This window comes from Aulostomus chinensis, chromosome 12 (genome assembly GCF_037954235.1).
Source record: "Aulostomus chinensis isolate RoL2024-O1b breed Wild chromosome 12, RoL_Achi_v1.0, whole genome shotgun sequence".
Lineage (NCBI taxonomy): Eukaryota > Metazoa > Chordata > Actinopteri > Syngnathiformes > Aulostomidae > Aulostomus > Aulostomus chinensis.
The window spans coordinates 19,046,950-19,074,111 of NC_141331.1; the positions used below are offsets into that span (position 1 = coordinate 19,046,950).

General features: G+C 42.4%; 1 protein-coding gene across 5 annotated transcripts in view; it reads right to left on the reverse strand.

Annotated features, from left to right (window-relative positions):
- myo3b (myosin IIIB) overlaps nucleotides 1-27,162 on the reverse strand; it is a 69,310-nt gene that overhangs the window by 7,856 nt on the left and 34,292 nt on the right. For 4 of the 5 annotated variants that reach the window (XM_086220693.1, XM_086220690.1, XM_086220691.1 and 1 more), the window contains 10 exons: nucleotides 21,050-21,129; nucleotides 19,611-19,631; nucleotides 18,486-18,563; nucleotides 17,000-17,205; nucleotides 12,866-12,977; nucleotides 12,485-12,647; nucleotides 11,971-12,051; nucleotides 10,519-10,615; nucleotides 9,196-9,250; nucleotides 8,124-8,247 (listed from right to left, as the gene is read on the reverse strand). In XM_086220693.1, coding sequence (XP_086076819.1) covers nucleotides 8,124-8,247; nucleotides 9,196-9,250; nucleotides 10,519-10,615; nucleotides 11,971-12,051; nucleotides 12,485-12,647; nucleotides 12,866-12,977; nucleotides 17,000-17,205; nucleotides 18,486-18,563; nucleotides 19,611-19,631; nucleotides 21,050-21,129 — 1,017 coding nt within the window. The remainder of the gene's footprint in view (nucleotides 1-8,123; nucleotides 8,248-9,195; nucleotides 9,251-10,518; nucleotides 10,616-11,970; nucleotides 12,052-12,484; nucleotides 12,648-12,865; nucleotides 12,978-16,999; nucleotides 17,206-18,485; nucleotides 18,564-19,610; nucleotides 19,632-21,049; nucleotides 21,130-27,162) is intronic. The other variant, XM_086220692.1, reaches the window with a different exon arrangement.

Sequence of the window (27,162 nt, forward strand, 5' to 3'; positions counted from 1 at the left end):
GTCGTAGTGAAGCTTTTTTGGAAGTACCATAGAATCACGGGGGCTACTGTCCCCCCTCAACAGCCACTATGAATCTGATGACACGTATTTACGTGTTATGTTTCAGGAAACAAAACTACCCTCTACTGAATTCTCCATCTCTCCACTGAAAGTAACGTGTTAGCCTTAAATTCTACGGAGAACCGGCTTTGTGATAATCTGACGATTAACGTGTAAAACAAACGTGAAAGCTTTGTTCATCCTCGCACGACAACACACCCCCCGACTTTTAAAATGCGCATTCCGCTAAAGTGTGTGTTTAAAGCCGAGTCACTTTCACAAAGCAGCATCTATATTTAATGCCAGAATGTTTCATCTCTTTTGCAGACATTTCAGGTGAGACAGGACATTTATTCATCATGTCTTGCCACCTCGGCTTCTCTACCTTGACTAAAGCTGCATTTGCTTTTTCCATCTTAATACTACTTTGTACTCGCTGTGAACAGACCTCATCACATCTCAATCCTATACATCAAAGCGCAGTCCCCTTCCCTCGACCCCCCCATCTTTCCTCGGCTGTCTTGATGTTATTCAAACCAGCCCAGGTTTACTAAAGTCACGCATTGTAAATGCCCAGAAAGTTCCTGTTGGCCAACTTTGACCGTGAATCTTATCTTCTCCAGCCTCAGAGCTGCTCCCCGTCTACTGTGTGATTTCTGGAGTATTTGGACATTTGGATTGATCTCATGTGCAAAAAAAAACCAAACCTGCTGTGTGTCAAAATGGCTAGCTTGATTTAAGTACAGGAAAAGCAGGTTTTAATATGAATTCGACAGTAGAGTGTTTTGCTGTAACTGCATTAAATAGAACAGATCTCCATCAAGCCAGTGCACTAATAAATAACTAAATAAAAATCATGTTTTTTGGCTACAGAGTCGCTCTACGATACTCGCTAACAGAAATACAGTGAGACATACAAAGATGCAGGTGAAAACATAACCTCCTTGTTGCACTTAATGAGTTAAACCTTAAATTTCTCCCACACAATGTGTGTGTGGCGTGTATGTAGGACATTATTCTGCTAATGATTCTGAAATGGGTTTGATAAGCAAATTTCTTATTCCCCTGAAATTGCATCAAAGCACTCAATCACAAATAATGAATCCTGACGGCCTTGAACAAAGTTTAAAAATGGGATCATGATGTAAACTAGACTGCATGCTCTCTTTTAACAAACCTATGTTTTGTTTATCTTAAAAAATAGCAACTTCATAAATATATTTATAAAAAATGTGTGCTGACTCTTATCTCCACCAAACATGAAACCCTGCGATTGCTTGTGCTGCAGATCCTCCTCCGCTGCAGCTCAGAGATGGTATCTGCTGCCGGATTAAGGCTCCGATTAACAGTTTTTATTAAATTACAATATGAAAGTAAAAGGTGGTATCAGCTGTACGTTTAACCCGGTGATTTTACCGATCAGAATGAAAACACTTCATTAGAAATATGCTCAGCCGCTGTCGTGAGCGTGCTGCTGCGCGGCTAACAAGCTCTGCATATTGGTGACTTCCTATACTAGTAAGTGATAATTTTGTGGAAGTGACCCAATTCTCTATCGTTTTTAGTGATGAAGACCAGCAGACGAATCAGAAAAAAAAAATTATTAAAGGTGACAATACTATAAAAGTGATAATGAAGATTCATCTCCCTGATTGGCCTGGAGGCTTTAGGGCTCAGACGCACCCCCCCCCCCCCCCCCCCACCCAAACAAAAATCTGATAGTGTGGCAAAAGCAAATGCAAAAAATTCTATAAAGTAATAAAATCCCGAATTCTTTTTAATAAAATGTTATTTAAGTTGTCAGATAAATGGGGATTTACCATATTATTTAATGCTTTTTTTCTCCCCCTTTTTTTGGCAGATGTTGTATTTTTAGGCCGATTAATATTATTTCAATTATATTACATCTGGTGAGCAGCCCTGATCGAGAGGAAGATGGTGTTGGCTCCTTGCTCCCGATTCAGACCCCCCCCCCCCCCATTCATCATGAAAGGACCAATTCTGAATAGTGATGGCGATTCAGTGGCGATTCAGTAAATGACCAGACTGTGTGAGGTGTGATAATTTGATATGAGGTGTCAATCAGAACAAACAATCGGAACATCAGAATATTCAATCGAACACAATCCAACAATTTACTAGCGCGTTCAAACAGAGCACAGCAGAGATGATCAAAAGTTCTGTCTCAGCATCCGACCAAGCAAACTTACAGGACAGTCTCCAGCCTTTCCAACGCCAGTCACTCCTGGATTACACTAATATGACACCTAACACGCGCTGCTACACGGGTGATTTTGGTAAAACTACAAGTTTAGACTGATTTTCAGCAGCCATTGTAGGTGTGACAGCACACGGAGCTGCAGACTCTGACTGACTTGCTCAAGAAAAAAAAAAAAATCAACATTACTATCTTGACTTTGTGAATGTGGAAACACATTTGTGATTCTGGGCAGTACAATCATCATTTCTTTAATACCATAAAGAACAAAACAGGCTTGTGGTTTATTTTATAAAAAAAAAAACAACAACTGCCATTTCAACTGCAATTGCATATTTTCCTCAGACTGTTTAGCCTTGATCTGATCTGTTGGTTGGCAGATCAGGACTCAAACATGCCACACGGGGGATCAACATCTCTATTTATCCATTCTGACCTGCAGCGATTAGAGCATCTAGCAGATCAGAGGATGGGTCAGGCTTCCCATCTAGTGCCTGTGTTTGGGAAATCACTGCCATTTGATCTGGGCCAGCCCCAGAGGAATGCTGCTCCTCCAGAAATACTGCAAGCAGGCAGGGAAGTTTGCTGAACTGGCCTCTGGCATGGGATGGATCTCTTCTTGGACGCAGGAAAGCAGAGCTGGGAAGGGGTCAGACACTGACTCACGCTGGGGGTTTGCTAAATGATCGTGGGTAACGTCTGCTGTTTTGGGGTGGGGAGCAATAATGGTCGACTGGGAGTACAGAGCGGTTCATACAATATTGATTTCTTCCTATCAAAAGAAAGCCAAGCAGAGTTTGTGTTTCTTGGCGAGAGACTTACATATTGTACATGTTTGCTTCTTCAGATAAAAAGGATTTTTTTTTATGGAAAAAGGTATTTTCTTTCATTTTCAAAGAGCAGAAGATGACTCATATTACATCTCTAAATACCACTTTGAATCCCCTCGAAAATCTGAATGCTCCTTAGAAACAACATAAAAGAGCTGCTAAAAGGGATTTTTAGTGGAATAAATTAAAGATGTATCGATTTACTCCCTAAATCATGTGCTGCAATCACCTGACTTTTCCCAGACCACAGCGAACCACTTGGGCTTTGTTTATTCAGATGGAGGGAGCCGAGGCACCAAAAGGCATGGATTATAAGGGAAAATCATCAGCAGGGGCCTTTGATGTCTAAATGAGGCATGTGCAACCCAGACCCCTCTTTTTACCTCTTCTCACACACACAAACACACACACATACACGCACATGGGGGCACATAAGCTCAGGCACATTGAAACACACACACACACACACACACACACACACACACACACACATTATTCATCAGCTGCAAACAACGACCCCAAACAGATATCTTAAGTTGAAGAGGATTTCCAGAACTTTTCAGGGCTCCAGAGATTTATTACCACTTTCATCATTTCGGACATTATGGCTAAATAGTAACTCATGTGCTCTGCATTTTAAGACACACTGGCCAGGACCTGCAGATAACGCTGAAAAGGAGCGGCTCCTGCATCTGTTTTCACTAATGCGAGCGGAGGATGTTGTTACTTACAACCAATTTTTCACACTGAAATCAATCATTTCCCCTGACAGCAGATTTGGAACTAAAGAAACTCCTAAAGAAATGTTTGCATGGTGGGGGAAAAAATATCTTTGAACTTTGTTGAAGTCAATCACGTGCAGTTTATAGCTGTGATCCGGCAGGATCAGTAAAAAGTAAGTAGTGAGGAGGGATCCTTGAATGACAAGGAAACGGAGCCAAAAATAGACTAAATATGCTAATAAGAGACATTAAGCCGCTCTCCTCCTGATCGTTGGTATTCTAGCACTTATCAAATAAAAGATATTGGACTATCGAACTGTGTTCTGTCAACAACAATAACAATTCTAGTTGAGAAAAACTTGTTAAAACTGTTCAAACTAAATCAAATGACTCAATCCACGTGAGAAATTACTGAGAACTTGAAGCGTCATTTTCCACCTTGATTTTACGTCTGAGGAGATTATTCTGTTGGAATTGTGATGGATGATGAGTAGTTTGGAAGTACATCCTGTTAACTACTCCCACTGACATTAAGAAGATTACGTAGGTAGCGTCAGACAGAGGCAACTCCTTCCGTTAAGTTGAGTCTTTCCTATCCCTTCCAAATCTCTGCTGCCGCTACACTGAGCCTGTAATTTGCCTAAAACTGAAGGCATCCGGTTGAGCCACGGTGATATGTGGAGACAGACAGATAAATCAGAAGGCTGAGAGACAGCGAGAGGGAGGGAGAGTATTTGTCTGGAGAACATGGAGAGGGTGGATCATTTGTCTGGCAGATGTGTGTTGATATGGTGACGCCGCTGCTGCTGCGATGGTGGCGGAGGCTTGTGGAGCAGCACCTGGGAGGACATGTGGGAGGATATTTAAGAGCTGAGGGAGGGAACCAGAGGAGAGGAAAGTGAGATGAACTGGTGAGTGTTTGACCTCAGTGCGGATAAAACTGCTTCCTCAATTCCAATGAGCTCTCCCAGCTGTTGCTATAAAGCGCAGAAGCAGCTCAGGGCGACAAACTAAATCAATTCCTACTGAGTTACTATGTTGTGCACTGAGGGGATTCAACTATAACCAATAAATCAAAATTAACTTCAAATATTCTCTTCATTTGCCTCTTTCGTCTCCTCCATTTTCTCACTTCAAACAAACAGGTTAACTATCTTCCAAGGTGCAGAGGTAATTGGTCTCTGTGTTGTGGCTCCACTTTATCGCTGTCTCTCTCTTGACATGTATGTTTACCACAACTATAATCTTCAAAAAGCCTGTTAACATAAGTAGCTCAGCTTTCATAAACCATAAAGTCAGCTCTGACTGATCCTCCGCACCATCCTGTTTACCACGCTGAGGAGCATAAGGAGCGCTCTGATCATATCTGCTGCTTGCTAGCAAAGTCTTTCTCTCCGCACACGCCTCAGTGACTCATTTCCAAACATGCGGTATTTATTAATATTCAAGCTTGGGAGACAGGTGACGAGAGGTGACATCGTCTTGAGTGTGTAGCTTACACGACTGCGCTGTGTATGTGTAGCTTTGACAAAAACATGGCAAATCAAAGGTTGGTGCTGCAGACATGCTTTAATGCTCTCTTCCCACCAGAAAATGCAGCACTGCGGGTAATTTGGCTGAAGAGTGAGAGCAAGCTAAGCCAAGCCTGGTGTCCGATATACAGTCTGCTTTGTTTATACATGCAAGAAAAGCGTGTCATTCGCAACACCAGGCTTTGTGAAACCAAACGTCCCTCAAACACATTATAAGGTTCCAGGTCACGCCCTGGTGTTTTGCCTTTAATGGGAGCAGGGTATAGCGGGTGTCTGGAAGGGTGGGCTAATTTGATTTTCATGGCTGTGTTTTTCTCCACTGGTGTCCTGAAACACTCCAGGTCGAGCTCCAGCCCAAGAGAGCTGATGTGATCACCAGAGGCGACAGCAGGATGAGACACAGGAAGGAGCCCGGTCTCCAAACATCTGGTGGGGCAAGGCTTCCACGACTCGCTCAACCCCGGGATGAAAAAAGAAGAAGAAGAAAAAAAAAAAAAGAGGCCCTCAGATCTGCAGGGATCAAAGTGTGCCCTGGGTGCCTGAGCCACCGTGGCCTCCCTCAGCATATTCAAATGGGGTTTCCTGAAAGCAGTCAGAGCCACAAGCAGATCTTGGAACATAAACCAGGCAGGAAAAGAGGCGACGATGAATACCTGAAAATCTGTGTGCTCTCCACACAAAATAACTTAGTGAAGCCCACGGTGAAGGGGGGGGTGGATTTCATTCCCAGCCATTAAAAAGTACACCATAATAGAACTGTCAGATATGAGATGTTATTCATCTGCCCCAGGCTAAATAAGTCAGTGTAGCAACCTTTCAGCTCACCCAATAACAAGAAGAGTGTTTGACTCGCTGCAGCGCATCTAAACTAGAAAGGTTTGAGCTTATGGATAAATCTTTGGGCTAAGAGATTCCTACTAAGTCACTTATGCTTGTACTCTAAGTCTTTAAAGTCCTACTTCCAGCTTGAAAGAACAATAGGAAACATGTTGAAATTCTTTCTGTTTGTTAACTGAAATTATTTGATGTGAAGGAAACTTTTCACAGCGATGATAAAGGACTCACAAAGGTTTTTTTTGGAGAATTTAACCTTTTTTTTTTAAATTTCCCCTTTAGGTCTCGAAAAAATGTGCACTGAAACAATCTGAGAAAGGAAAACCACACAAGTTACTTTCCCTTTGAGACCGAAACTCATATAGAGGCAAAAGTAGGAATGGGAATTAATATCCATCCATTTTCTACCGCTTATCCTGTCAAGGTTTGCGGGGGGGGGGGGGGGGGGGGGCGCTGGAGCCTATCCCAGCAGCCTCAGGGCGAGAGGCGGGGTTCACCCTGGACAGGTCACCAGTCCATCGCAGGGCCAACACATAGAGACAGACAACCATTCACACTCACAGGGGAATTAAGATGTTTTCTCAACATTTACGCTGTAAACTAGCCAGATTCTTCATCTATGCACTTATTGATTCATGTTCTATTTTTATGTTTAAAAAAAAGAGATCGCCTACGCAGGGTTTTTTTTATGTCTAGGGCTGACCACAGCATAGGCAGACAGTACTATAGATGTAGGCATGCTTTTCTGCCTATAGAAGCATGTTTAAATAATTTACATTGCTCATTATCTTTTCTTTTCTTCCACATTGACACGTGACATCGTTGTCCTGCAAAGACAGCACTGGTAAATGGAAGTGGTGAGACGAGAGCCCTAAGATGTGGATTTTCAGTATTAAGCTTTGTGTGAACACTTTTTTAGCGCTCTATATTTCAAACTGAAAATATACATTAAGATCTTCATGCAAACAAATAGGTGTCACACATCAAATTAATCGGTCAACAACCTCTTAGGGTTTCAAGGTCCAAAAAAGAGGCAAAAACTAGGAACCAATTCAGCTGTGATTTCCAAAATTTGTGTTTGAATGCCACCGGAAGCTCTCGTGATCCAGGACAAAACACACGTTTGAAAATGTCCTCATGCCGCTATTCATTGAACTGTTTCCTTCCATAATCACTCTGACACTACAAATCAAACACTTCAGTGGCAGTGATGCCTCGGAGCGGGGGGTCACCTGTATGCAGCATTACCGAATTAGCCGCTATCTAACCCAGACCTGCTGCGGCATGCTGACACTAATCCCAGGCCCGCTGGAGAGCCCTGTCTGTGTTACATTATCATGTCTAATCCCCGTAATCTCTCAGCCGCGCTGCTAAATGCTATTCCACCTCCGTCTCTTACCTCATACCCCTCTAATAACATTAATGAAGGGCCAGGCCCCCATTACCCCTAGTGGTGGGCTGGGTGACGGCCATAATCGGAGGCCCCCTGCACAGCCACCCACTCAGCCTTCCAGGCACTGGTATTAATGTAATTCATTGCCTGGGGCAGAAAGCAAATCAAACATATGTTCAACAAATCAGGGTTTGTGTATTTTCTTGTCACTGTTACTTTACAGGTCTATTAGAGTCACTGATGAGATCCTTAGTGAAGGGCTCGCCATGCGGGAGAATGAAAGCTTTGAAGTGCTGGTGCCACTTCGAAAAGCCCCCCCACTTGCCATGAGACATTTATGATGAGCTGACCCGGGTTATTAAAATACCGCAGAAATGATCACCCGTAATACTTCTCTCTTTTTGCTGTCAACAAAGAATGGCAGCAGAGGATTGGGCTGGGATGAGAGGTTGAAAGGGGTCCCGCATTAAAAATGGCATTTTATCCATTAAAGCGGGATTTCTGCTGTCTCTTTGTGTAATTACCTGCACCCGCCAGCTCTGTGCTCAGGCTTACCTTGTTTACACTGCATGTCTCGCAGTCTAGCTGTCTCCCTGCAAGGCTTCGTTACACTGTCTTCTGCTCTGCCTTTGTCTCTCTTGATGTCTTTCAGTTGTCTGTCTCGGCTGTCGGGGCCAACCTTGACAGAAGAGGTGCACAGACGAGCACACGCATGCACGCACGCACACACACACGCACACACGCAAACGCACCCACGCACACACCCAGAAGAGCAATGTCAGTGAAAGCAAGGATAAATAGGCACAAGTCAAAGCAAGCCCTGTAATGTGTGTGTGTGTTTTTCAATCTAGTCATGTAGATGCTGTATTCATTTATTTACAATTTGGCATGCATATAACTCAAACCCATTAATGTGCTTTGCAATGTTAATCAAATGCTAATGCAATTGCATATCCCCCCTTACTAGCCCTACCTCCTAGCAAACAGCACCACACTGACTTAATTGTGAGGGTAAAAAAACAGCACACAGACTTCCTCTCATATTTAATTTTATCTTTGAATAAAAGAGCTATAGGAAAGTATTAATCTGCTTAACATTTCTAAGTACATCCTCCAAAGGATTTTGCTTTTTTAATCTTACATATGCTCAGCAGAGTTACTGGCAAAAACTGTACATTTTCCTCATTTCATCCTTTCAACATCAAATGGTGAGCAGCAAAAATTGGATCAGACTTCAAAGACTGTGATGTGCTCCAAGTCACGGAGTGGCTCTTCTATTTCACATATTGAATCCGAGCAGGATATCAAAGTGCTACCAAAGAACCTCAGGTCTTTACTAAAAAAGGGGTCTAACATCTGTAGAAAGAGGAGCGCAAAGACAAATCACCTCAGGGAAGAGCGAGCATTTATTCTCAGCCGTGAATTTCCAGCTTTTTGATTCTCTCGTTCCCGTACCACCCTGTCTTCTCCGCTGAGATGGAGGTTGAAGCAAGAGAACTCTTTTGTCTCAAGGACTCAAAAAAAATTCCCAAAGAATAATCTGGGTTAAAGCTGCTTTGCCGAGGAGCAGCATTTAACGTACATGGCTAAAGTCAGGCATAACAAAATACTCATTCCGTAGACTCACATTTCCTCTTCGCATGCCATCTGTTTGTGCCTGTTTGCTCTTGGGGCTGTGAGACCTATGAAAGTAGGAAACATTTTGAAGTGAACATTAAATGTCATAAAACATTTTTTTTTTCAGTTTAGGAATTTAACAAGTGAGCTGCCGTGGATTATTTACATTTGTTTAAAGGCCGTAGTCTATGATTATGCAATTTATACAAAATAAGAGAGAAATAGTATGTGATCACTCATTTGAACACGTACACACACACACACACACACACACACACACACACACACACACACACACACGCGCGCAAAACCACACTTGCAAACACAACCTGAGTATGCCTGCCAGGCACACTCAGGTTTGGAGTCTTAAACAAACTCTCATCCAGTTTACAGAGTTTGGTGATGCAACTCGACTGTTTGGATGAGAATTCACGCGTGGCAGTGAGGAGGGATATCAAAAGGGAAAAGAACAGCATGTAGGTGAGAACATAGATCTTACAGGAGGAAAATGGGCCAGATCATGTCAAAATAAATCTATATGGAGAGATTCCAGCACTGATTAAACAGAATTGTTAAGTGGAGGTTTGAAGTGTTTCTCACCAAGGAATATGATTGTAAACATGGAGAGAAAAATCCCTGATGAGACTCTGCTCGGTTTGAGTATACAACAAGCATAACACTTTCAGATGTGTAAATCTAGTGTGTTGGAGTTTGAGTCTGGAGAGAGTTGACCAAAAGTCACCCAAGTACTGGAAAGCATTGTGGCATCCTTCTTTATTCTATTTAATTCCTACACATTCGAATCAAGCCAAATCTTTTTTTCTAAGTGAAATCCCAAACTTCACACTTCCTACGAACAGATAAACATGTGCAGAGAGAAGCTATACTCAGTGTGCTCTGCTGTTACGGCAGTGGCTGCTTTCCTGCTTAGCACATACTTTCTTAATGACTGGAATGCTCACATACGCAGTGTAAAGTCTTCGGCTCATACATCTGGAGACCAGCGCAGCGCCCAGCCCCATTTGTGGTCAGTGTGCTATCTTGGTGGAAAGATATTTATCACGTTTAATAAAACTAAAAGAGGAGGAGCACAGGGAGGAGCTTTCTCATCTGGTTGAAATAACACAACATTACGAGGCAAAGGGGGCCGTCGTCAGACCAGGCTGAGGAGGAATCCTGCAAGTCCTCTTGCTCAGAAAGGCCTCTCTGATGGTGATCTCATTTGAGTCATATCTGAATCACAGTTTTGTGCGTGAAGAAGGAAGACTCAAGAAATAATGCAACATGAATCCACATTCGTCCTAGGAGACCCTAAAAGATGTCTAGTGCTCACCCCATCTGCTCCTCCTTGGTGGTCTTTCTTCCAGCCTCAGGGTGACATCTGTGCCTCTGAGGGCCACGGTCCCGACGCACCCGATGGCCCCGGTAAGCTGCGCAGGATATGAATGTCAGATATTCACTCATTCTCCTTCCTCTAAAAGCACATACAAGCTGTCCACTCTGGCCGTTATCAAATATTACATTCTAAGTCACCTGTATTGCCAATAATTTATCAAATCATTTCAGACTTCGAACTTTTTATAGTGTAACAGAGCAAAGCGTGATTATTGGGCTCAGATGGAAGCTAAACAGAGACGACTGACTTACTCCATCAGCGGGCTTTGTGTTGTTCTTGTAAAATTATATTTGGCGGAAAAGAGAGCTCAAGTACATTGTTGAGCCATGGTTGTATTTTGCATGGTCTAATCTGATCGATGGTGAGCATGTCCCTCGGGCCCCGCTGAGATCTGAGAAGCCACCAGGCTCATACATTTGAAAGGCATCTGTTTATTTTCAGAATGCAAATGCATCCCACCTCAAAGGCTATAAGCTGCGGAGAACACACAATGTGAATGTGCTGGAGTGCTCCGCCGGGGGGCTGAGGCCCCACTTATGTCAGGTTCAGGCCCCCCCACCCCCCCACCCCGAACCCCGGCGGCCACACACAAACACACTTTCTGTAAAGAGAAAGACAGCAGCAACTGAGGCTTTCCTCACACCACAAGCCTGTTTATCCATTCTGCAGCGTTATTTACAAGGGTTTTAAAGGAGGACATTTACACAAGGTGTGCAAGCGACAGAGATGCTCCATGTGCCAGATGAGGGCAGCCCTTAGGAGAGCAGGCCAAACAATGCCAAATCTCCTCCCCCTGCCCTCCTCTCTCCTGCCCCTTTTGGCACCCTTTCTTGTCCTCCAGTGAGAGGCTCCAGGGAGGAGGTGGGGGTGGATGGGGGGGGGGGGGCAGGAAGGTTAATGTGCCCACTTTGATCTTAGTCAAGGCATACTGAGTAAGAATTAATTTACATTTCAGATGAAAAGGTTGACAGTATAAAAAGGCATCTTGTTTCTGGTATGTGAGGGCTGTGTAATAGGCAAGGAATTTGAGAGAGGAAGTCGTGAGGAAACAGAAGGGATAAGCCCCTCTCTTGCCTTTACTGGGAAAGAGATGAAAGGAAAAAAGGATCTCAGTATGCACTGTTCTTCTGAAACATGGGGACCAAATGCTGCCCAAACTTTCAAAAGCTTTTCTCTATGCATTATTAATTAATTATTACTGTTTCGTGGGCCACTCAATGAGATCAAAAAGGTGTTTCACAAAGATGTGAGGTTTTCAAGCCTTCATCCCCCTCTCATTTTGAAAAAGTAGCACGATTTTCCACTGGACACAGGGCGACATGAGAAATTCCAGAGGTCTGCACTTGAGTGTATGAAGAACTTCAGAGGAAAATATAAACTTTTCTTTACCGGACTGTATGCAGATAGCAGCCTCGTCCCGCTCCTTTTTAATTTGCTTGAGCTTCTGCCGAGCAACATGGCCCCTCCAGGCTGAAGAAAAAGAACGAGAGTGAGTGAGTGAGTGTGTGTGTGTGTGTGGGGGGGGGGGGGGGGGGGGGGCTTGCTGACCTACCTCTGCGAAATAAAATAGACTGCACATACTACACAAGATCTCACTTCAAAACACAGCTAAACCAGGTGGCAGAGGGATGGATCCCTTTGAACTCTCTGAAGTCTTATTGTCTCCGCTGAATCACTGCTCTTAACGCTCGCAGGTCAAGCTGTGGTTATCAAACTCATCTCTTTCATGAAGACGCACCGCTGAATAATAGACCTTTAGTTCATTAGGAAATTGCACATTTGCATCTGTTTCATCATCAGGTGATAAAAGAATACATCTTAATTCTGCTCTCAAATCAGCATTTTTGACACAGGTTTTATTAATTCCTTCCCTCTATTTACAGTTCAATGACTGTTCGTGTACCTGACTGGATGATGATGGCACCATGTTTTCTCTTCTCCCTCTCTTTTCGATAACGTCGAGCACCCAGCCAGCCTTTGGTGTAGGCTTGCATCACCACCACCCGAGCTATCACTTCCCTCAGCAGCAGGTTCAGCTGCTCCACATGGTAATATCTCAGAAAGACCTGACGGGATGTTTAGCTCAGGTTAGCATATCCTGCCACATCAGTGTACAGCCTACACTGGCATTTTAAGCCAACCTTTAACTTAACGTGGGAAAAAAAACAATGTATCGCCTCACGCTCACACATATGAATGTTTCTTTTTATTTTGATTTATCGTGCCAGCATTGTAACGCAACATTTTGTTTTAATTATTGTCTTAGAGTTAAGATTCACATAACCTTGGTCTTTCCAAGCACCCAGTCTTCCAGTTTGGCTCGCTCCAAGATAGCGACAGCATTCTGTCTGCTGGTCTCGGGCATCTGGTGAGCCCGGAATGCGAGGTAGTAATATCTGTGGGAGAAGACAAGGGAGAGGACTGTGAACCACGTGATATTTAATAGCAGTAGTAGTATATTATTCTGGTACATCAAGAGCAGGGGTGTAGCTGCAAAGATGCCATCATCTGGAGAACACGAATGGAGACATAAACCTGTAATTACCTTAGTAAAAAAAAGATCAATTTAGGATGGGGAGTTTACAGTTGTTGTTCATTTTTTCAGCTACAGAACAACATTCATGTACCACAGTAACACAGTCACAAAAATAATTTAGAAAAATTGTACCAAACCACGAAAAAGATAAATATCTGTTTCAATACTTGATTACCTCTGATAACACTTGTAGTGCTTCTTTCAGGTACCAGAACCCAACTCAGAATTCTCAGTAGAGAAATCATGTCAGTGGCAAAAAGAAGAGGATTTAAAAGAGGTAAGGAGAGGAAAACAAGAGCCTAACCTACCGCTGCTCAGTCAGTGTAAGTCAAGCTGTAGCTGTAAGCGCATTTTAACACATGCACGACCGTCAATGTACCATCAATATGTTGTCGTTCATCCTAAACGTGATGCCACAGTAGAAGCTTAAGTCTTTTACCCTCGTTTTACTCTACGGCTAAAGCCTGGTTTATGCGACTGTGTCGCGGCGACGCCGTACCGACGCCGTCGACGCAGACCCCTACGCAGACCCTACGGCGTAGCCTGACGTGGACCTTCAAAAAAATCCTGATTACACATCGCGTCGACGCGTCGTGACGTGAACGTCAAGGACTGTGATTGGTCCGCTCAGAGAAGGTCGCCGAATGCATGAGGAGGTGGAGAAACCTCCGCGGCAAATATGTGCGTCTCCGGAAGAAAATAGCCACAAGAAGTCATGTTTGTCATGTTCAAAGTTTACAGTTTGATTCATGAAAGCAAACAGTCGTTCAAAGAAAAGCACTGGACTTTCTGTTGTAAATAGTTTTGTTTTGGAATCCGACAGAGCCCCCGAAACCATACAAAGACACTGCCACACCCCCCTAACGGCTTGGCGGTGAATTGCAGAGCAACGCGTTCCCTAGACGCAGAACTATAAATGCTCAGTCGGCGTCGACGCGATGCAGAAGCATAAACCAGGCTTAAGTCTCTTTGTCAAGATCAGTTGTTTCACATAAAATCTGAAGAGATTCGAATGCAGCGGTGCTGTGTATTTTATCTCTTCTATCAGCAAATCTAAATGGTAAATGGACTCATTTTTAAATAGCGCCTTTCTACCTTAGCGGCACTCAAAGCATTTTACAGTGTTGTCCCAGTCACCCATTCACACACACACACACACACACACACACACACACACACACACACACACACACTGATGGTGGAGGCTGCCATGCAAGGTGCCACTCTACTCATCAGGAGCGTCTGGCTCAAGGATACTTCGACATGGTCACCGGGGGAAGTGAGGATCGAACCAGCGACCCTTCTAAACCTCGCCACCCAGCAACATAACTTTTTTGACTATGCTGCTTTAAAAGTAAACAAAGCAACATATTTATTATCATATTTAAGTGGGCTCGCAGGCAAGTTGCTATCATTTGAAGCCAGGTATTCACCCTTTATTCAGGATTTATTATAACCTTAGCTAATAGCCTCCCATCCGGGTCTTGGTGTCTACCATATGGACATGAATCCTAACAAACTTTTCATTTAACTCTAATGGCAAGAAAGCCTTTAAAGATTTCTTTCATATGTGAAAATGATGAAATGCTTGCAGCCTTAGCTTCATAAGGTAATGGTATTCTCATGAATGGCGACGCGTTATCGATCTCCTTTTTTTTAAAACCTGTTTTTATGTGTTTTATGTCTTTACCTTTTAATCTTGGAAATCACTTTGTCATGTTGTTTTGAAAAGTGCTCTACACATAAAGTTATTATTGTCATTATATGATCATGATAATTGTCTGGGTGGCGCTAAACCTGGGATGCAGCAACAGTGGCCTTCCTGAATAACGTCGGTGGAAACCGTGTTCTATCTGGAAACTTGTTTACCTATGTATATATTTGTTGTTTGGCTTGACAACTACTCACCAAAAAAACAATCAGCCCAGCCTTAATTGACGATCCAAATCTTAATCAACACATTATCAGCATGTAGATGCGACTCGCTGGCTAGCTCAGAGATGGTGACATTGTTTCATGGAGCAAAGGGGGGGGGGGGGGGGGCTTTGAAACCAGCGGCATGCAGAGTGCAGAGGGGGTTTGAGTGCTAACTAGAATAAGCTCATTCTGCACCCTTATCAAGGTCGTGCGGTACAATCAGGAGATCAGTATGGACTTTCTCATCAAGGCAATAACGTAAAAGCAGGTTGCTCCAAAAAAGTCCAGACTATTCCTTTGAATGTTACCGTACTTTTTTCTACTTTTGTGCAAACACAGAGTACACTGTATAATTTCTGTCAATATTCCAAACTGAGTAGACAAGTATTGCGATGAAATCTTTAGTTTAAGTCATTAGCTACGAGCATGTTGCCCTTCTTTAGAAACATGTTAGAGTAGTTCAGCCCAACTCTGATAAAGAGGGAAAACTCCTTTTTCCACACAACAACTAGAAACATCATAAAAGACCCCCACAGTTGGAAAATGGCTTCTCTGAACAGAAGCCTGATGGAGACGTGAGTCTTCCACAGAGGCTCATTGTTGGTACTCTTTTGAACAGATGATCGTCTCTTATTTCAGTCGCCAAAGACGCAGCCCATCAGGCCAGCCTATCAGCATGCATTAGCTCTGCTGCACGTTCATCACTCACATTGTCCACTGATCCTCTCGTTGTAGTTTACAAAATACCAGCATATGACAGAGTAGCTCTAACTGTTTGCTCTGGGACATCAAGGCTCCATAACTACGAGTTCATCTCATGTTCCGGTGCTGGTCAAAAAAGAAGAACAACAACAAAAAGAAAAACTTCTTTGAACTCCCCTCCCTGCCTCAGTCGACAGCCTTTCATTCTAATTCCTGTTGATACCTGTTATTTCTTTGATGGTAAATACAAAGCACTGCTTGGCAACATCAGACAAGCCTTTGATATGAGAGCACAAATTTAAATCAGTTTTCACTAAAGGTGCAGTTTAGCCATTCGGATCTGTCTGTACGATGTCTGCCTGGCTCAGGTGGGATAATACGTATTCAACAGGAGGTTAAAATGTAGTCTGAAGTTGTAATACACTTCTCACACACAGGTGTTACAGAGATAAACCCGTCAGGCTCGCGTTGATGGACAATCGTAATTTACTAAAAAAAAAAAAATCACAAAACTAGGGCACACAAAGAATAACCATTTGGTGAAAAAGAGGCACAATTTCTTAATAAAGCAGCGAGACTAACCAATCATCTCAAAGTTTCTGCTCCAGGCCACGGAGCTAAGTTCATGAATTTTTTTTTTTTTATCACCTTAACGTCCCAATATTAGAGGGGGCTAGATTTCTTTTTTTTTCTGAAGAAAAATCGAACACAAGTTTCATGTAAATATATCGTACATCGATTGATTTGAACAGAGGTTTGTAGCACTTATTAACAAATCCTGCCCCACATTTTAAAAAACAAAAACAACACACTTACATAAAGCCCCCTAATGATGAAACGTTATTTTAATTGTGTTTTAATGCGATACCAATGGGACAAGGATGCTAGACTTGTGCTTTTCCAGGTCACCGAGTTGAAGAACAAACTCTTTATGAAGAGTAAAAAGAAATCCATTAACATGCATCTCCCCTTATAATCATAGATCCTCCCTGTTTGAATTTTATCCATAATTTCCAGACAAGAGTATCCACCCCACTAAAAGAGCTGTAGGATTTCATCTTGCACTATCGCTAATGACGCCAATTAGTCAGTCTCTTGCACCGCTCAACTTGTACCCCTATCTAATTAAAGAAGCCGTGTTGTTGTGTGATGTCGAGCACGGCTCACTTGTTCTGCACCATCTCTGGGGTTGTGTCAGCATGTGCGTGTGTGTGTGTGCGTGCTGCAGAGAGAGGGTGCTGCATGTCTCAACACCGTTCTTACCTGTTGACAAACTCTTCAAACAGGATGCGGTGGGAGTAGCCTTGCCGGCGGATGTTCACCGTCTCCAAGATCCCGGTGTAGCGCAGCTGAACCATCACCCTCTCCTTATTGAAGCACAGCGCCTTCCTGTCATCGTTGGGTTTGATGCAGCGGACAAAATGTGGCTGACCGACCACCATCTTAGACAGCAGGTCCATCAGAGAGTACTGTAGACGCACAACAACAAACAGTTACCATGTGGATCCACATTACAATGATGATTTGCACTTCAAAATAATCGCTGACATTGCCGATCCGTTCTGAAAGTATTCGGTGACTTGTCTTCACATCCACGTTAAAAAACACAAACAGCTGATTTGCAGGATTGAAAGTGCAGCGAAATAAAAGATTTTTGCAGATGTTTACCTCCAACCTCTAACTTATTTCTTCCACTTCAAAATAAAATGTGCTGTTCTGACTTTTTCAATCCTTGCACAGATTCCTTGGCTTCGGCTGTTAGAGAGTTCTAACTTAATACAGCGCTCATTACTGAACTGCACACTGAGGCTAAGACTTAGTAAGACAAAATGCAAACATTTAATCAGAATTAAATCACAAAATAGTGACAATAAACTGGATTAAAATGTGGCTCACATGGAGTACAACCAGGTAACTTGGTGCATGCAAAACACTGAAAAATAAATAGGAATCTAAAATACACTTCAACACAACAGGTGAATGATTATCAGCGTAGCCAGTTATCAGACCTGATAATTCAGCATTTTCAGAATCTGAAACTTTTTTTTTTTTTTTTTAATGTGATCGACAATAAAATAAAGTGATTCAAAGATGCACTTTGACCACCCTGTGTTCAGGAGCCATGTGCCATCCACAACACCATCTGACCGGCTACCTGTCTCCAGCAATAGCCGATCATCGTTCTGGTCATTATTAAACTCTCCAGTTAACTTCCAGGTTTATTTTGGAATTTGTCTTATTTTTAATTTCGACATCAATATCTTGATTTCTTTTCTTCTGTCAATGTATAGCCAAGTGGTTTCAAATAATGACAATCAATCTCCTCGACTACTAATTATCGGTACACAGAAGAAGCATTAGTGCCTCAGCTGCTCCAGATCCATGCTCAGTATTGGACAATGTATGCAGGTGAGAAGGACAAAAGGTTAATAACAGGTATCAATATTAATAATGCCCCCCCCCCACACACACACACACACACACACTGATTGAGAGGATCCACGTCACCCAGCAACATTGCTATTGGCACCCGTTCCAGGTTTTAGTGTCAGTTTCAGACCAATATATGTGTCAATAATGTATGAAGTCCGGCTTGTGAATTTTTAAAATATCAGTTTCTGAAAAGTTTTCCGCTTGCTGACAAACCTGCAGTTTTTAATGCGAAAGACAAAATTATGTGTACTGTTGTTTTGTGAATTGTTAAAAAAAAAAAAAAAAAAAAGGAAAAACAGATAAAAGAAAAACCCACTCGGAAATAGGAGGCCACAGTCTGTCTCCTCATGTTGGTGGTTTCCTCGGGGTGACGCATCATCTCCATGGTGTCCACCTGAACACAGACAAATCAGTTAAGGTCAGACCCAGGCTAAACCCAGGCCAGACCCAGGCTAAACCCAGCCCAGACCCAGCAGCAGGTTCAAATAAGTGTCAGTTCATCTATAACCTCACATGGTGGCTGGGCTATGCAGAGATAAAGGTATTATTGCAGCAGGTCTCCTTCCTCTAAATGGGCCAGTTGGGAACACACAGCTGTACTAACTGTGCCATCTGTATAACATGGCCCCATAAACAATTAAAACTAACAATCTAGAGAATAACTGAACTGCTGTGGGGCACCGGAGAATTGCAGAGCATTCTGAGTAATGAGACTAGCCATCACCAAGCAGACAGTCATCCCGACGACGGATTAACAGAGACACAATATAAGCTTTCTAATGGTTCTGCAGTTCATGGCTTCATCAAAATTAATGACGCAAAAGATATTTTATGGTAAGTCTATGTAACAAAGTGCATATCTGAATACTTTATTCTGTCCTGAAACAGAAAGGTATGTCAGATGCTTTCTGAGGTACATGAAGGGACAAATTTAATGCCTTCCTCTTCTGATCATACAGAAATACAAATGTTGTCACGTCCACCATTTTAACTACCGTCATTTTACTTTCATCTGCTGCTCTGTAAAGTTTTTATCAGTGGTAGTTTCTGTCAGCTTTTCCAAACTTTGATTGAGAACACGGCGGTGTGAATACTACATCAGTCACACCAACTCACTACAAAAAGACGTCCTTTCTGGGTCCAGAATAACTAAGTAGGTTTAACAAAGTAAGACTAGGAAGTTCTTTCTTTCCTCAAATGTGTGCCTGTGTTTTTAGTTACTCCAAAGCTAAGTGTCAGAGCACTTTTTTGCACCATATGAGACACTTTTTTTGACAAAGAATTCATTTTCCAAAGGCAGAACAATGAAGCTACGTGATTCACAGTTCGAAAAAGAAAACTATTGTTTCAGAGTTGGGTTACAGACTGCTTGGAACTGGTCTGTGATTTGGAAATACATGAAGATTTAAAAGCTTTTGTCACTTTTAGATGGAAGCCTTACCTTCAATAGGTATTTGGGAGACTTTGATTGTGGCACATGTCGGAGAATAACATGGAAATAAAGGAAGACAGAAATGGATAGACAAGTAGAATAGAAGCTGAATTTCACTTTCAAGGGGAATTCCACTGTAGACCATGAAGTGATTTATTTTATTTTGACATGGGCCAATAAATTTTTGGCTTCACAAGAAAATATTTCTTACAGACATTGTGAACGCTTTCCTTTGAATAATGCAAGAGACACTGGATTAAAATAGTTGGTGCAGGACTCCAAAGGAAAAAAAAACAACCTTGCGCCGTGTTTTGTTTTTTTGTTTGTTTGTGTGTATGTTTTCACATTCCCTCTCACCACCAGTTGAACAATGCTAAAGAGCGTGTATCACGGCGTTGCTCTGGAAGTGAGACGCAAATTCACTACCGCAGGGAGAACAGGGACTTAATGCCGATTAACTTGCTCAAAAAATATATTCTGCCATTCGATTCTCACAAATAGGTATGTTGAGCTCACGAAGATGTTTTATTTGAGAGTTCACCATGAGTGCATAACTCCAGAATGCAGAAGGAACCAGCCACATGTATTAAGCTTGAAGCTAATGACAACTGACCGCTAACAACAGCACATGTCAGTTTAGGACTCTCAAGCACATCACCAGGACCATTTTCTCATCTTTATCCAGCCATATGCCCAGCAATCCACAAACAGTTTGAGTTGAGCTCAAAACAAACTAACTACATGTCCAGTTTGCAGCTGCAACAATGAGCGTGAGCCGGTTTGTTCATCTTGATGAGCCATGAGGTCAAGAGTCAGAACTGAAAGGTTTATTTCACATTCTGGAGATACAAAGAGGGAATGAAGAAAGTGAAAAACACACACTTGTGAGCTCAAGACACCTATCTGTGAGTACTTGAAAATCAAAATCCATTTTTTTGGTGGAGTATCGCTTTAAATTCATTCCCAAATGCAGACAAAAGCCAGATGTTTGTGGGGGTTTTGGCCAGCGGAAGAGGGGCTTAAGGAACCTTTTGGCTGTGTGAAATATTCAAACATGATTAATGTCAACGGACAAAATTAGATTTTTAAAAATTCAGTGTCTTCCATTGAGACCCAGAACAAGATATTGAAGAATCACGGTTGCCTATGTTGACATAATTATTTATTGAAGGAGAGCCAAACTTTACTTTGGTGGCCATGAACAACAGAAAACAAGAAAAGTAAGAAAAAGTGCTTTTATGGCGATGACACCAAATGCCAGATGGCGATGCTGCATCACCACAAGCAAGCGAACAAATATAACAGGGTAGTCAATTAATGTTGCTATGCTTCACAGCACATCTTTTTACTGGGTATCTTATGGTGTGATGCCTTTGAGCCACAAATAAAAAATAAAAGCATTACGCTCTCAGATTTGAGGATTTGTATGACAGGAGCACAACTCTCACCTTGGAACGTCCTGAGCTGAGCTGCGGAGGTAGAGATCTGGAGGCAGCCGTCACTCTGGCTCGGGACGTTGCCAGATTTCCTGGTAAAACCAAAACAAATGCACTGGATTATAAAAACGGCTAATTTAAAGGGAAATCCTGATATTTTCAAAGTCATTTTCCCATGTGATGAGTTTGAAATGATTGATAAGAACTCAAATTATTTGAACTGGCAACCGCATGATGGCTGTATTGTAATACGGAGCAGCTATCCACATCAGAGTCCATCAGCTCGCAGAGTTTATTTGTACCACTGACAGGCTCGGATCGTTACTTTCAGATATTGGTGTCATCAAGGAAAGACCCTTCGTTTGATTTTCACCATTTAATTGAACTACCGTCCTTGTCCCAGCACACAAGAACGGAGAAACAATCCATTTATTGACATAAGTATTTGTACCTCCAGAATGGTAGTAGGTGGTGGTACATGTCAAGTTAGCAGGTACTAAACACGTCGAGTAACCTCTACGATTTCAGTCACATGAATGTATTTACAGGTATTTTAAAAGTCACATTTTAGTCAGAAAAACAATGAATCAAATTTGCTAACGACATAGCGACAAGGGATGCACAATAATATCAGCACATCATCTGCGATATTGGACTTTTTTTTTTAAAATATATCAGAATTGGTCTGATGACCGAAGCTTACAACCGGCCCAGTTTTGCTGAAGTCTCTTCATCTTTGCTCATCATCTGTCATTCAAGAGGAGGAGACATTGTGGTAAATACATAATTTATGGTCTTTCGAAACATTTTAAAATAAAGAAATAAAAGAAATATTTTTCGGTACGGACATATCATATAACTTGTTTTTATTGAGTTAATAGTGACATTGGCAAATGTCGGCTATCGGCCAAATCAGTTGGAAAAATATCCACACGTTGGATATCAGCATCCCTAATACTGGCTGTAGGAACGCATCAGTAGATTTCAGCCCTCTGATCAACATCACTGTGCTTAAAACATGATTTAATATAGACTGGAAAAGACAGCAGAGACCAGGAGGATGATGGGAAACTATCGAATGATTTCAGTCACATTTTAGACACCCGCTTATCCCCGTAGAATCCTCTCGAAGATGATGATAGGTACTGATAAGAGTGGGTCAGAAGCAAAAACAAGAACTTGGAGTGAACAAGCAGTATGTCACCGCTCCGCATGTTCGACCCCTTCAATAGGAACAGTAATCATAATCTAAACATAATCTGAACGTGTAGGTTGAAAAACACATACATTTCCCTTCAAGGCTCAAAAAAGGCTGGAACTACTGCAAGGGTGAAAACCTCATTGAGAGTGAACCATGAAATGCTTTGGAGGTTTTATTCTTTTCAACGTACAAGATAAAAGACAGACAAAGTTTTAAAAAAAAACAAAAAAAACCTGCACTACTATGTAGTGTGCATACTGCAGTAGAATATAAAAGACAATTCAGAATGAGCCTAAATCTGAGCTGAATCCCACAGACTCAGGAGTGCAGCTGCGTGCACAGCAGTCCAACAGCCCCACACACAGCGGAAAGAATACGAACACTGCATATGCAAGACAGTCTGAACATTTCAAAGTTTCTGCACAAGATGTCCAAATGTTTTCTCTGGCTATATCTTCAGAGGCTAAACTGTGATTAATAGCAGTGAAAGAAGCCTTTGAAGCAGGATTGGTGACATCAAAGTCCTAATCCATGGGTGGCAGGATTTTTATAATGAGTGGGAAGTATCTTAACACATTTCAAAGGGTTTACTCCATGAATAAACAATAGCTGCACAGATGTGCCACACACACCTTTAGAAAAAAATATGTCTGCAGACACAGGAGGCAGCATTACCCGAGCAGTGTATGGCAAGGACGAAAACCTTTGTAAGTTTTTAAGATAAAGCTGAAGTGACAGGGCAACAATTGCTCTAGATTCCCTACCGCACATGGGCGAACTTCTAAAGTGCAAATATGGAGTTGGCTTCTGCAGTACACTTTCAAGACTCACGTCAGTTGTTGAGGACGTGGTCTGACAATGAGCCAAAAAATAAATAAATAAAAGGACTGGATCAGTGCCTGATTTTCTCCGTGGCTCCTGCACCGACTTAGTGTGCATTACAAACATCAGATCAATTGATGAGGATTCATTAACGACCGACCGGCCGTTTCTTAAGACAAATAATGTTCTACTTGTGACAAAGGTTGTGTGGTTCGCCAAAGGAATGTGGTCTCATGGGATGAAAACAGAACCACAGACAAACACACACTCTCACACACCATACACACTCTCTCTCTCTCTCTCTCTCTCTCTCTCCTTCTCCCTCTCTGTCGTAGTCAAAACAACCCAAAACATATGAAGTGAGAGCACTTCAAAGGGCTCAAGCAGTCTTCCAAGCTTGCGATGATGATGCTGCCTTAACATTTGACAGTTATCTGCAAATTATTTATTTTGCATTTTGTTATTATGTTGCATTTGGCACAAAATAAAAACAAACCAAAAACATTTTTTTAAAATCAAATATGAGTTTTTTGGAAATGTTCATGCAAACAGTTTTCACGTGTGAACCTGAAAATGGAAGCAACCTACTAAATATAATAACATCGGAGCTGTTATTTGCTCATTATGAACACGTTTGAGAGAGCCTTGTGTGTTTAGGATCAGAGGGGACAGATTTTACAACCTCCAACGCCCCTTTGGCATTATGTACAAAAATAAAAACACACACACAAAAAAAAGTGTGATCGCGGTGAACAGGAGCCGTTAAACTATGTCGGCTCTATTACCAGCACACAGGCAGGGAGGGCCCCGCTCCAATTAGCCCAGAGTAAAGCTGGATGGATTAATTGGAGTGGGTCTTGTGCAAATGAAGTGCGCTCTCCCCTCTCCCCATTAGTGCTGCTGGGCCAGATCATCTGAGCACATTTGTCATGATGAATTAGCGGCTCCGAGTGGAACGGGCTCGTGGAGTGTCACTGTGCTTTCACGCCTCTCACATCCATGACACCATCAAGGGGAGATGAAGGGGCTGCGCTGCGATGAGAGAAACTGTGACAGTTGTACCTAAGCCTTGCAAATGGACACTCTCTGCTTTCTTCATGTATTCCTTGGCGGGTCGTATTAATTCATATTTCTGGAGGGTTTCATATCCCCTCCTGACTACATGATTAGAGCATGGGTTAATAGTCAGTATCCTCAAAGATTTCTGCCTCCTGAGACATGAAACCAGGGGAACACCTGTGATGTCCGGCCTTAAAGAAGACCTTCTAATTTAGATACAGTTGGGAACTTGTCTAATGATGTGGATAATAATTATTCAAATGCAGAGAAGACCAAGAAAACGGTAACATTGTCCTCTGACAGTTGGCGAAAGAAAAAGGCCAAATGTGGGTTTTTTTTTAAGTCACAGCAGCTCTTACTCTTGCTTCTATTTTAACCAGAATGCTGAGAGTGTTAATCTAAAAGTGGCAATAATTAAAAAGCTAATGGTAAAAAGGAGAGCAGGTGAGGGGAATATTTCCCATCAGGTCATTCAGTCTCCATAAACAGGAGGTGGACGAGCGTCCCACTGATCGTTAATGCTTCACGCATGTTGCTCTTGGCATGGACTTCCAGGACGAACAGAGAGACAGACAGAGAGAGAGAGAGAGAGAGAGAGAGAGGCAGAGAGGTAGGGAGGGGAGGGGGGCGGATAGAGAAAAAGCCTTCTTTGGCATCTGTGCGTTCACTTTGAAAATTAAGCCCAGCAAGAATCCTGTAGGGGAAAAAAAACTCAAGCTGGCAGTTGTATTGGGGTTCTATTGACAAGAATAGTCAATGTGCTTGGGATTAAAAAGCAATCCCGCGTTCAATATGACACCTCCCTACATGCTTTTATGAGTGCCAGTGTGCGCCTTGTACTTCAGAAGCTGTGGATCGAGCTGTCGACACGGGGGACAATCAAAGTTGTAAGAGAGAGCAGCCTTCTGGAGCTGAGTGAGCAGAGGCTTGCTGGATATCTCCGCCGTGCTCTCCCGCTCTCTTTTTGAACACATGTGATCTAGAAACTCAACTCAGCAACCAAGCAAATGAGATTAAAGCACCCATAACCCCCACAACCCTCCCCACCCTCCATAACCACCACCGTTTATGCCGAGAGATGGCTCCGGGGGCTGTTGATTTAAATGCCATCCACTACTGTCAGAGCAGATCAATCATAAAAAGCATGGTGTAATTGGCTTTTAGTGACACAACACAGTGTTGCATTTATCAAAGGGTGTTGTACCATGTGACTTAGGGGAGCCAGCTCCTCGCTATTGATGTGCAAGTCCGTCAAATTCCCACTGCTGACTCAAAATATTTTCCAATAGTGTGCCTAGGGGGGAGAAATTGAACAAAATTCGCACTCGGTGAGTGTCTCTCCTGCTAGAGTGGGTTATCTGCCCACTGGGATAAAAAAGGGCTTCTACTGGGAGAGAACAAAGAGCCCAATGTGTGTCATATCGCTGGATGAAGCCTGTCATTTCTACACGGGAGGATCTCCGAACATGAGCAGAGACAAAAGGAGATGCAGAACATGGGAGAAGTATTTCATCTGAGGATGTAAAACCAATATGTAAATTGTGCAGAACATTTGACAGACTTGAACTTCTAACCTAAGATGTCACAAGAGGAGAAGATGGTGGAAATTGAAAGTATGGTGTGTTCACTTGCAGTCAGCAATTGGTCGCACGATGTTAGAAAAAGCTGTTTTCTTGAATAAAATACATGTATAGAAGTAAGACTGACTGAAATTATACATTTCAAGGGCCGACTAGCATATCTAGATAATGTCGCTGGAAATGCAGTTCTTCAGACACATACACACTTCAGCCTTTCCCAAACTGGCTCAGGGGTTCTGCTAGTGTTCCGTTAGTTCTGTTGCAGTATTTAACTCAGAGGCCGGTATCATCATGACAGGTGCAAGGGCTAAAAAGAAAACATGTCTGGACAGACAAGGAGACAATTTCTTGTGATGTATTTTCGGCTTAAGTCGTAGTTTGTTTTTATCTATTGGTGTCTGAATTTCAATCCACTGCTTTAAAGCTAAGCTGTAGCACAACTAGTTTGATACACTAATTGATGCAAAACAAAAAAACAAAAAACAAAAAGTGTGCTTGCAAACGGGTTAAAGGAGGCATACCGCCATCTACCACTCTGGAGGTGGAAATAATTCTACATGCGTCAATAAATTAATTCACCCCACATTCTTTCATTGGAAAAACAACAGTAGTCCAATTACATGATCTAATAAAACTTAAACTATAGATCAAGGGCAACTGTGCTTGTAAACCCACTGATTCATGCAAATGCAACTGTAAACATGAAAAAAGTCTGTTTAAGAAAGGAAAAAAAAAAGTGAAAAAATGAAACAGTTACAAAAAAATGTGGGAACGGTCAACCCTCAAATTCTACTTTTGCGCGTCAGAGACTCATTTAAGTTGCGTTGGGCTTTTTTTTGGTCATTCTATTTCTAACACATACAAACTATTTAATAAAGGCCTAAATACACAAATCTCTGCAAGGTTCACAACAGCGTGCTGCTATTATGTCATTTCTGTATTCTTATGGTAAAAAAGTGGTTCAGGAATCTGGAATCACCACCACGACACTTTTGCATTTTCTGCTAGCAAAGAGTTTGAAAATGGGCAAAGGTGCAGCAATCAGGGGTATAAGGAAGAAGTGCAAGGGTCGTTGACACCACAGCCTTTAATCCACACACCAACATTTGCAAGTGTGTGGAGCAGCATGGCTCAAAGGAAGACATACTATTGTATCCAGATAACTGATTATTTATCAAAAATGTAATTTTGTTGATATGTTATGATATTTTTCACATGCGCACTGGGTACATTCTTCATTTCAATGCGCTCTAACAAAAAGTGGAAGTCTTGAGGCACTGTGTGGGCACAGATGTGCAGCACTACAAGCAGCAGGGCCAGGCAGCCCTGCAGCAACACACACACACACACACACACACACACACACACACACACACACACACACACACACACACACACACACACACACACACACACACACAGCGGGCTGCCCAGGCCCTGGTAGGCCCAACTGAGCCCAGCCA